At 57.5% G+C, this 11,658-nt stretch overlaps 1 protein-coding gene across 1 annotated transcript in view; it reads left to right on the top strand.

Annotated features, from left to right (window-relative positions):
• Positions 1–11,658, top strand: part of KIF21B (kinesin family member 21B) — a 54,186-nt gene that overhangs the window by 20,983 nt on the left and 21,545 nt on the right. The window contains exons 6-16 of the mRNA XM_004700077.2: positions 111–328; positions 812–1,007; positions 2,106–2,295; positions 2,454–2,517; positions 2,614–2,829; positions 3,193–3,274; positions 3,610–3,727; positions 4,503–4,694; positions 6,499–6,698; positions 10,580–10,687; positions 11,172–11,240. Coding sequence (XP_004700134.1) covers positions 111–328; positions 812–1,007; positions 2,106–2,295; positions 2,454–2,517; positions 2,614–2,829; positions 3,193–3,274; positions 3,610–3,727; positions 4,503–4,694; positions 6,499–6,698; positions 10,580–10,687; positions 11,172–11,240 — 1,653 coding nt within the window. The remainder of the gene's footprint in view (positions 1–110; positions 329–811; positions 1,008–2,105; positions 2,296–2,453; positions 2,518–2,613; positions 2,830–3,192; positions 3,275–3,609; positions 3,728–4,502; positions 4,695–6,498; positions 6,699–10,579; positions 10,688–11,171; positions 11,241–11,658) is intronic.

The raw sequence follows: 11,658 nt of genomic DNA, 5'->3' as shown, positions 1-11,658 counted from the left end.
TCTCAGGCCCTCCTTTGGCCCATGGCCCTTAGCTGCCCGTTCCTCCGCGGGCCTCTTGCAGGGCCTGACCACATGTCACTGCTGTTGGGCCGTTGGCCCTTCGTCCTTAGTCCTCAGCCCTGGCCCCATCTTCACAAGCTTATTATTTCTTCAGCAAGTGGGGCTCTGCCCCTGCCCTGAGGCCCTGTGCCTGTCCGGCTCTGCCTCCACAGCTCTCCCTGGGCAACGTGATCAGCGCTTTGGGGGACCAGAGCAAGAGGGTGGTGCACGTGCCCTACAGGGACTCCAAGCTCACCCGACTCCTCCAGGACTCGCTGGGGGGCAACAGGTACCCTGGGAAAGCGCCTCCAGTGAAGGGGGCAGGGACAGGGAGGGGCCAGGGGATGCTGGTGTGAGGGTTTGGGGAGAGAGGGTTTTGTGGAGCAGGGACTTTCCTCCCACCCGGCAGGCTGTGGACTTGGGAGGAAGGAACCGCGAGGTGCTCCGTGACCTTTTACTAATTGCAATCAGACTCAGTTTCCGGTTCTGCCCGCTGGGAGGGATACTACTGAAGGAGGGGCTACCGCCCACATGTGATCAGAAAAGGGAACGGCTAGAGACCTGCCGCTGTGGCGCATTCCCACCCCAGAGCTGAGGGTTCTGGTGATGCCCATTCACACACAACCTTGTTAGCTGCGCTCATGGACTATGTTCAATGTGTAGGGATTGGCTGGGACTCGGGGCCTTTTTAACGGTCAGGTCCTAAGACAGGAACTCGGGGCTGGCTGTGCCCGCTTTTCCCCCTCACTCTCCTTGGACACCCCGCTTCCAGCCAGACCATCATGATTGCCTGTGTGAGCCCCTCTGACCGGGACTTCATGGAGACGCTCAACACGCTGAAATACGCCAACCGGGCCCGCAACATCAAGAACAAGGTGGTGGTGAACCAGGATAAGACCAGCCAGCAGATCAGCGCCCTGCGGGCTGAGATCGCACGCCTGCAGATGGAACTGATGGAGTACAAAGCGGTGAGCTCAGGGCGGCCAGCACGCTGCGGCACGCGGACCCGTGCCCCCGAGGCTAGCTGGTGCCCTCCTGCAGGCTGACCCTGAGTCCTCCAGAGCCGCTGTAACCTCCCCACCCCCACCGCCGCCCTTCCTCGCACACCCACTGAGTACCCTGTGTGCCCACTGTAGGCTGAGTCTCAGCGGGGCTCACCCAGGCAAATCCAGCGTGGTTGCAGCCCTCGGGGGCTTAGTGCAGGGCACAGGGGCAACCCGACACTTGCTACCTAGATTTTAAGCACAGGGCAGAAACCCTGGATGTCTCCGTGTCTGCTGAACATGTCTAGGGGGTGGGGGTGGGGGCGGGAACAGGCCTCTGGACCATGATGCCCCACGAGTATGCTCCAAGGAGACAGAGGAGCAAAATGGCCCCACTCTCATGGGTGGTCAGTGAAGGTCCCCTGGAGAAAGGGGCCTTTCATTTGGATTTTGCAGAATTAATGAGATACCCCCAAAAGGATGTGGGCATGGTAGATTGGTAACCTGGCATGCCCAGAGAAACAGACAGGAAGGTTGGCTCCTTTGGAAACATGTCTAATTCCGTGGTGGTGCTAGGGCAAAAGTCACTGGCAGGTGGCCCAGGGATGGCATCTAGCACACAAGTAGATTTGCTGTGACTTGTACTGTTCTAAAATGAAGGCAAATGAGTTATTGACCTTTCTGAAAAGCAGGGGATCTCGCTTCTCCCCCCCCACCCCACTGGAAAATGAGAAGATGAAACGTTTAGTGCTGAATTGTCTCCCGTTAGGCTGAGTCTGTTCCAGTTCCCCCCAGTCTCCACCACTCCCCGTCAAAGTGCACACGTCCACGACAGCCACATGGCCCCAGTCGGCTTTAAGCCCAGGGCCAGCATCCATGACGGTGTGAAGGCATCCCTTGAAAAGGGGTGGGAGGCCTCAAACAACTGGTTGCAGAATGTGGACTAAAGGCTGTAGAGCTGTGCTTAGGGATCCGAGACAGGTCCCTAAGACAGAAGCCCCGCCACCAGGAAAGGCTGGATCAGTGGCTACGGAAGAAGCATGGCCTGTCCCCGAATTGCTCCCCATCCACCACTCCGCACAGGGCAAGCGAGTCATTGGGGAGGATGGAGTTGAGGGCTACAGTGACCTGTTCCGGGAGAACGCCATGCTGCAGAAGGAGAATGGGACGCTGCGGCTACGGGTCAAGGCCATGCAGGAGGCCATCGATGCCATCAACAACCGTGTCACCCATCTCATGAGCCAGGAGGCCAACCTGCTCCTGGCCAAGGCCGGTGAGTCCCTGGTGCACAGGGGAACCTGATGCATGGGAATGAACGAGACCACCACTTAAAAAAATAAAAAGCCTTTTGAAGACGCAGAGAGATAGACCATATGGGCCTCGCTGTCATTCATTGTGTATCATTCCCACCTCTGGCCCTCCCCCCTCCAGGTGACGGCAATGAGGCCATCGGAGCTCTGATCCAGAACTATATCCGCGAGATCGAGGAGCTGCGGTGAGTGAGCCAAGTGGTCTGGGGCAGGCGGGGGCTCAGACCAGGGCTAGGGATGAAGCCAGCTCACAGGGTGCCTCCACCCCGCTTCCCACGCAGGACGAAGCTCCTGGAGAGTGAGGCCATGAATGAGTCTCTCCGCCGCAACCTCTCCCGGGCCTCCGCTCGCAGCCCCTACTCCCTGAGCGCATCCCCTGCTACCCCGAGCTTCGCAGCCAGCCCGGCCAGCATGGAGGATGCCACAGAGGTGATCCGCAAGGCCAAGCAGGACCTGGAGCGGCTAAAGAAGAGGGAGAGCAGGCAGCGCAGAAAGAGGTGCGGCCTCAGACCCTGCCTGTGTAGAGGCCCCTGGAGGGCTGCTGCCCCCATCCACCATCTCCAGTGTTCAGGATCTCCCCAAGGCTCCACCCAGAACTGCTTAGGACACCACTGTGCACATTTGCCGGCCTTTTGAGCAGAGCCGGGCCAATACTGACGGGAGGAAAGCGTGGAAGGAACCAGGGTGAATTCTGGTTCCGGGGCTGGCAGAACAGCTGGCTTCCCAGGCTGCAGGAGGCCAGCCCTAGCTCATCTCTGGCCAGATTGCCCCAGGCCCAGTCCCGCCACCCCCCCCCACCTGCATGCCCAAGGCAAGGTCAGCTTCCTCACCTGTCCTACCCTTCCCCCCATGCCCAGCAGCCCAGAGAAGGATGCCTTCAAAAAGAGCGCAAAACTCCAACAGGAAAACAGCGAGGAGACGGACGACAATGAGGCCGAGGAGGTGAGGGGCCAGCCCTACCTATTCCCCACCAGTACTCATCCCACATCCCAATGGCTTACCTGTGCCTGGTTGGGGGCAGGGAGGGGTTCGGGTCTGCATCCAGCTGACCCTTGAGCTTTCTGATGGCTCTGACAGGTTGCCGTGGGACCCCATTCCTCAGTGCCCACCTGGGCCCATGCAAGCAAGGAGGCAGAAGGCTCTCCCAGGCAGTGGATGGGGAGAGGTGCCCTTTTTTCAGGACTCTGGGTGGGTGGGGGCCCTCTACCTGCCCCCCTCCACCTCCTCACACACCTGAGGCTGTGGCCAGCCCTCCCACAACAGTGCTTGGTGTCCAGGAGGAAGAGGACCGGGATGAAAGCGGCTGCGAGGAGGAGGAGGGCCGAGAGGACGAAGACGAGGACTCGGGCAGCGAGGAGAGCCTGGTGGACTCGGACTCAGACCCCGAGGAGAAGGGTGTGTGGGGTCTGGAGTGGGGCCCAGGGGGTGGGGCTGCCAGGCGTACTGCACCCAGAGCCAGTTCTCAGAGAAGGCCAGCTGGCTGGTGGGGAGGCTCCAGCCGGACCCAGATTCCCTGAAGGGGTCACCAGGTCCCGTCCGAGTTCTCAAACATAGTGGTAGCTCAGGGTCCAGAACTCCTGGCCTTGACACCAATAATAATAACAACAAAAACAGCCCCAAGGATAATAATGGCAGCAAGTACCTCCTGCGGGTTTGTTATCAGCCAGGTACTGTGCTGAGCTCAGCCCTTCTCCACACAGATGGTTCTTTCAGCCCCACAACCACCCCACAACCTCGGCGGTGGGTTATGAGCAGTCCCTGTGTTCCCAACAAGAGCAAACTTGGCCGCAGTAACACTCCCAGTTTGTTACATACAGGCCTCTCCCGTCAGCTCTGCCTGCTGGCTTCTATGAAGGCCCACAGCTGCAAGGGCTCAAGGCCCTCTCACCGCGCACCCCCATTCCCCCCCATCATCCAAGGCAGGCAGATGTTGGTTGGTGTCTAGACTCCCAGCCCCAGGGCCCTGGGCGGCATTTTCTGGACCGTTTGTGGCAAGCATTACTCTATCAGGAAGCGCTGTACCGTCCCCTTCAGAACAGGCCACCGGTTGGTCCTGGCTGACCAAGGGAGTCCAGTCGCCCAGCCCTGTTCCCAGGACAGACAGGCCAACCTGCTCCTTTCTGCCCCCTTGCTCCCGTGCACTCGGAGCTGAGCCTGTCTCTCTCCACAGAGGTGAACTTCCAGGCGGACCTGGCTGACCTGACGTGCGAGATCGAGATCAAGCAGAAGCTGATTGACGAGCTGGAGAACAGCCAGCGACGGCTGCAGACGCTGAAACACCAGTACGAGGAGAAGCTGATCCTGCTGCAGAACAAGATCCGAGACACACAGCTAGAGCGGGACCGCGTGCTGCAGAATCTCAGTGAGCCCCCCACCCCAACCTGCCTCAATAGGGGCACCACCCTGCAGCTGGCACCTTTGGGGTTGCCTGGGGCTTCTGACCAGAGGACTTCTTATTTTTAACCCTAGTACCTGCACTGTATTTCAAATGCATGTGGTTTACACTGTCAATTTGCACAGTAGAAGCCTTTATACTCAAGTTGTGAACGTGACACCCCTGGCCTTTCTCCTGCCTTCTGCTCCTTGAAGCAAACCACCTTCTCACTTGTTGTCTGCCTTACCCTGCTCGTCTGTTCATCCATCCATCCCTCCATCATCCATCCAGTAACATGTATGGACTACCTCTTACAGACCAGACATTATTCGAGCTACTGGGGATATGGAAGTGAGCCAAATCCCTGGCCTCCTGGAGTTTGCATTCTGGTAGGAAAAGACACACCAGATAGCCACAGTATGCCGCTTAGGATGTGTAGTGATTACTCCTCAGACTGCTAACAGCAAGGTCAGTCCTTTGAAACCAGCAGCTGCTCTGTGGGAGAAAGACGGACGGTCTAATCCCATAAAGAGTGACAGTCTTGGAAACCCACTGGGGTAGTTGTGCCCTGTGCTGTAGGGTTGCTATGAGTCAGAATTGATTCGATGGCTGTGTTTGGTTTGAGTAGCATCTTAGTCGGTGGTGTGTCTTATGGAAAAAGCAGCAGTGGAGAGGGACAGGGGGAGCAGGCTGAGTGGGGGCAGGATTCACCGAGTGTCATTGAGCAGAGATGTGAAGGAGGTGAGAATGCCCCATCAGAAGGTGGGAGGGGTGGAGCACTCCAGGAAAGGGAGCAGAAGACACTGAGGCCCTGTTGGAGGAATGACCAGGGTCTCAGAATGGCTAGGGGGCAGTGAGACTAGGGACAGTCACTGGACGAGGGGACAGTAGCCAAGAGATGAGGTCAGATAAGAAATGTGGGACCAGGTATGCCGGTCATTGTAAGGACATTGCCTTCTACTCCGTGGGAGCTGGGAAGGAGTGGAGTTAGGTGGGAGGAGTGTGGCCCGAACTGTGAACGTATTTGAAAGGCCCACTCTGGCTGGTGTTAGGGAACAAATGCGGGCTGGAGACCAGCTAGAAAGTGGTTCCAAAGCCCCCGGGGAGAGATTGCTTGGTCAGCAGGTGGTGAGAAGGGGTGGATTTGTGGCTATACATTGAAGGTGGAGTCTAAAGGTGTGGTTGATTGGTCAGCCCGAGGAGGGTTTTGAGGGACAGGGAAGCCGTGGGTCTCTGTAAGGCTCTAGCTTCTGAGAGGCCATGATGCTTACTGAGATGGGGGAGACTGCTGAGAGTGAGGGGTTGGGACTGGGAGCCTGGTTTTATGCACGTTCGTTTGAGATCCAAGTGGTGGGCATCTGAGGAAAGGTGTCTGGTTTGCGGTTGGGAGGAGAGGTCCAGGGTGGGTGGTGGTGGTCGTCATTCCTTCTGTCCATCTGCCTTGGCCCTTCAGCACTCTGCTTCTCCGCCTAATTCTTCCCTTCGCCTGGGCTCGCTTCTCTAACACTGACTCTGGGGTCAGAACTAAGCCAGCATAGAGTGGCTTAAAGAACCCCCCATGGAGGTTGGTGTTCAGGGGTGTCAGGGGTGCTCAGAGCCCAAGCCAGTATAATGCTAGATTAGGAAGGGGCCCGGGGGGTCATCTAGGCTGTACCTCTTGTTTAAATGAAGAAGGTGAGGCTCAGGGAGGGGTGTGACTTGCCCAAGGTCAGACAGTGACCCCTGGACTGAGCCTGGGCGGGTGGGAGGGCTTGGGGACACAGTACAGAGACCCCCTTCTTGCTCCCCTCAGGCACTATGGAGTGCTACACGGAGGAGAAGGCCAACAAGATCAAGGCCGATTACGAGAAGCGGTTACGGGAGATGAACCGCGACCTGCAGAAGCTGCAGGCTGCGCAGAAGGAGCACGCAAGGCTGCTCAAGAACCAGTCTCGATACGAGCGAGAGCTGAAGAAGCTGCAGGCTGAGGTGGCCGAGATGAAGAAGGCCAAGGTAGAGCCCCGACTGTGACTTCAAAGAATCCAGTTAGCGAGTTAACAATGATCAGGGCTGCTCGTTGTCCTCTTAGCCAGGAGCACTGTAGGGGTGAAGTATCCTTCCTCCAGTCTCTGGCAGGAGAGCTGTGCATCCACATGGGCTCTGCTCAACACTGCCCCCAGTGGTGCGAAGCTGCACCACAGTTGCCTCCAGTCGCAACTTAGTGAGCTGCTGCCGAGACTGCCCCAGCTCCTGGCTAGGGCTGCAGCGGCTGTTGTAATCCATTGGCTGATTTTCAGAAGTAGATTGCCAGGCTTTTCCTCCTAGTCTTTTCCAGTCTGGAAGCTCCGCTGAAGCCTGCTGAGCGTCATAACAGCACACAACACACTAGCACCTGATCTCTGTTGTGGACAGCCAAAGTCCTGCCGCCAAATGCCCACTCTTCCCTAGTTTTGCCGAGACTCTACATTCCCAAACTTATTTGGCCAAATGCTCCCTTTTCCAAAAAATAATTATCCAGTGCTCCCGGGCAATTAGAACATTTTGTACTACAACCCATTATCTGCGATAAAGATTTCAGTGACGCCATTGCAGGAGGCAATATCGCCCCCATTTGGAAACAGTGGCCTAGAAGAATAGTGATCATAATAATTATTATGATGATTGTCTGTGTTGTGGCCAGGATCTCAAAAATCTCATTGCCATCCGGTTGATTCTGACTCAGAGCAACCCTATAGGACAGGGTAGAGCTGCCCCTGTGAGTTCCCAAGGCTGTAACTCTTTATGGGAGCAGAAAGTGTTATCTTTTCCTTCAGAGCAGCTGGTGGTTTTGAACTGCTGACCTTGCCGTTAGCAGCCCAGTGCATGACCATTATGCTACCAGGTCTCCTGTAGCCAGGTTTCTCAACTAGCATAACTGCACTCATGCATTACACACATGATCATATTCAATCCTGTCTTCTCTTAAAAACTAACTTCATTTTATGCAGGAGAAAGGGAAGCTCGGAGAAATTCATTCCAGCTACCAAAAGATAGACTGGGGATTTGAACTCAGTTCTGAGCCCCAGGCCTATTTAATCTATGTGGTTCCCCCACCCCACTGCTATTAAGTCAATTCTGACTCCTGGTGGCCCAAGAGGACAGAGTCGAAGTGCTCTGTCGAGTTTTCGAGACTGAATCTTCACAAGAGCCGACAGCCTCCTCTTTCTCCTTGGAGGGCCTGGAGGGCTCGTGTGCTTCCTTCGTTCTGAGTATTCTATTCTGTGGGACCTCGCGTCTCAGACTTGTGGTTCCTGCCAGAGTCCTTCCTTCCTATCCACCCTCCCCTCCTGGCCTTCCTGGCCTTCCTGGCCCTATATGCCCCCCTGAACTCAGTCCCTTCTGCTCTCCTACCCCTGGGTCAGGCTAGACCCCATAGCACAGCCCCGCACTGGTGGCTGCAAGTTGTGGTGGGCTAGCTTTGGAAACAGGGGCATCTCAAAGGGAGCCACACCATACTTGGAGCTAAGGAACACTGGCATGGGTTCCAGGAGCCCTCAGTTACTGTGGGCCCAGCACCGGCTCGGCTGATACCAGTGTGCAAAGTAGAGGCAATGCAGTCATGGCTAGCACAGATTCTACGAGGAGACGGATGCCTCAGTTACCTTTTAGGCTTTGTTTGATGGCACTGTCAAGTAAGCATTGAGCTGCTAACCACAGGGCAGCGGTTCACCAGCCACTCTGAGGGAGAAAGATGAGGCTATTTGCTCTCATGAAGATTTACAGCCTCAAAAACGCTAGAGAGGGTCACTATGAATCAGAATAGACTTGAGGGGGGTGGTTTTTATTTTTGGTTTGCTCCCCTGTGGTGTAGTGGTTGCACGTTGAGCAGTAATCCGCACGGTCTGCAGTTTGAACCACCAGCAGCTCCGAGAGAGAAAGACTGGGCTTACTACTTCCATAAGCAGCCACAGTCCCGGAAATCCACAGCAGGACGCTAAGAGTCAGCATTGACGCCATGGCAGTGAGTTTGGGGGAAGGCTCTGTCCCCAAGCCTAGACCTGGCACATAGGTCCAAGGACTCCATCAGCTGACTGGGTGGCACAGTTTCCTACCCTGCTATGCTCAGATTGGCTTCGGCCAGTCTGGCCCCAGGAACCCTGTTTCTGCTCTCGCTGCTGTGCCTGTTCGGAGGGCCACCACAGTGAAGTTGAATGGACTTGAAATTCAAGTCCATGCAACTCCGGGGTGGGGGTGGGGGGGTGGGGAGAAATGAGGCGCCTCCTGGTGGTGAAGAAGGGAAGGACCAGTGGCCCTTCAGTCTCCCCCTTGGGCTGAGCAGCTCAGCCTTACACGGCTGGGTGGTGCTGGCGGTGCCCACAGTCTTTCCGTGGAAGGACCCCGGGAGCTTCTGATACAGGCCCACCCAACCTGGCCACACACATCTTGGCGTAAGCCCTGCAGAGCCTCATGGCACTGCCTCCCCTGTGGCTCGAGCCTGGAATTCTGCCATGGTGCTAGGGTGGATTCCAGGGTCAGCAGGACCCAGGAGTGTCCTCTGCTCCAACTTCAGCACTGACCATCGTAGGCATGGTAAACCTAGTGCTGGCGAGTGCAGGGCCCCAGCGACTCACAGGACAGGCAGCACTGCCTCTCCCTCATGCACACTGGTCATTCCAGCACTGCCACACACCTGCACCGCCCTCGCCCAGTCTAACAGCATCAGCCCTCTAACGACTTCCTCCATGTGAGGTGGGGCAGAGGCACCTCAAGTCAGGACAACAGTTCCTCCTGAGGAGCCGCAGAAGCCCCTTATCCCAGAAGATACTCGGAACTCACGTTGACAGGCAGCTCGGAGGGCTAAGGGGTTTGAGTCTGCTTCAGCCAGACTCGTTTGCTCGGTCAGCCGTCTGTGGGAGCACTCATCCCATACCGCAAAGTCTTCCTCTTTAGATTTTTCCCGTGGGAGCACAGCGCTGAGGGAAAAGTCTACCCTGCCAGCCACTGAGCCTCCCTCTCTCCCCTGCCACTGTCCCTCCGAGCCGCCCTGCCCTGTGTCCCTCTCGGGGCCCTGCCCCTTGGAAGGGGTCTGAAGCTGGTACTGTGCACGCCAATGCTCTGAGAACCACCGGTGGAGGGGTCGGAGGGGCTGAGCCAGCCTCCCGAGGGTGGTAGCGCAGCAAGGCCCCGCCTCCAAAGGTGTCCAGCAGCTGGGCATCTGTAGCGTGCCACACTCGTGATGGTCCTGAGCCTTTACCCAGCCCTCTGAGGACGCTAGGACCCCAGGCGCTCACTCTCTGCTTGACCCCATCTTTGGGCAGGGCTGCCGGGTTGCTGGAGGAGCTGGGCATGGGGCATCAAAGGACCGGAGCTCGGCTTCTGGCCACCCGCATCACATCCTGTTACTGTGCATTAGTCGCCTGCTCACTCCCTTGTGTATAAACAGGAGTTTTTATACCAGCACCTCAGGTGGCCGGCGCTGAGCACGCAGCATGTGCTCAGCACATGGGGTGGGGGTGGCAGTGTTGATCTTCATCACTGTCATCCTGGGATTGACCCTGCCTCTCGCTTCAGCTCACACCAACTCTTAGGGCAGAGGAGCAGGTGCTCCTTCCAGGTGGGGTCACCTGTCTCCAACACTCAGGCCAGACCCCAGACAACTACTGTGGGTACAGCCCACCCAGGGCTAGGATGCCAGGAGTAGTGGGGACCTGGGTTGGGCTTCTCTGAGTGGGTGCACCTGACAGTCCGACTGCTCCTGCCATCAGGTGTGTGTGTAGGGGGGGTGGGGGGAGAGCTTTGATTTCTGTGGAAGCTTCAGTCCCCCCAGTGGGTGCTGCCTGGCCAGCCCCTTCCTGCAGTGTGCTGCTGCCATCCCTGTCCCAGCCTAAGTCCCCCACCCCCACCCTGCCGCCCAGGTGGCCCTGATGAAGCAGATGCGTGAGGAGCAGCAGCGGCGGCGGCTGGTGGAGACCAAGAGGAACCGAGAGATCGCGCAGCTCAGGAAAGAGCAGCGGCGGCAGGAGGTGAGGCTCCAGGGGCGCTTTGTCCCCGTAAACTGACCGTTGCCCCTCCGGCCCACCTCCACTGTTGCCGCCCGTGGTGGTAGAGGGCATGTTTGGCATGGCAGCCCAAGAGAAGGGCAGGGCCACTGGGAACTGCTGACCTGACCCTGGGGCTCAGTGGAAGGGCTAGAGCCCTGGGATGGGGAGACGCTGGCCCAAGGCCAAGACAGGATCTCAACTGAGCAGCTTCAGGTCCCCCAGAGAAGCCCCTCCCTGGGGCCGAGCCCACTAGTCCAGAGCCCCTGGTCCATGGGCCACGGGGGCTCTGGCAGAAGAAGGAGCCTGCTACTGGCCTCTGGGAGGGGTCGTGGAATTCTGGGTCTCACTGGGAATCTCTCTGAGATCCAGGTTTTCATCGGTAGAACTGGCCAGGCCTTCCTTCCAATAAGCCACGAAGGGCTGAGGGGCCTCAGCGTGGACCCCACCCCTCTTCTCTCACCCACAGTTTCAGATCCGAGCTCTGGAGTCCCAGAAGCGGCAACAGGAAATAGTCCTGAGGAGGAAGACCCAGGAGGTGAGCTCCAGGCAGCCGGCCAAGCACTGCTCCTTTTCCTCTCGTCAGCCGGCCAGGCTCTCCCTGTGACCCTGCGGGGTTACTCTCTCCCTCTGCAAACACTGCCCATGCTTGTCAGTAGGGCTTTGCTCTGTCAGCAGGGCTGGGGCTGAGGACAGACTGTAGGCTCCTTTCCCAAATGGTCTGAGCTTTTAATGAGCAGACAGAAAAGGTGTAAGTCTCTTCCACGTTTATTTCATCCGCAACTAATCTTATCCTTTATGCAGGCCCGGCCCGGCCCAGTCCAGTCCAGTCCAGAACAGCCTCTGTGCATGCGCACACATACCTTGTCTTTAGGGCTCCAGGGTAGCCTCTGCGCGCACGCGCGCGCGTGCGCGCGCACACACACGATAATCTCTGCACACACGCTCTCGTATAC

The sequence above is a fragment of the Echinops telfairi genome, unplaced genomic scaffold (assembly GCF_000313985.2).
Source record: "Echinops telfairi isolate 266 unplaced genomic scaffold, ASM31398v2 ScPeMD7_7424;HRSCAF=8462, whole genome shotgun sequence".
NCBI lineage: Eukaryota > Metazoa > Chordata > Mammalia > Afrosoricida > Tenrecidae > Echinops > Echinops telfairi.
This window is presented reverse-complemented; position numbering and strand designations above follow the sequence as displayed.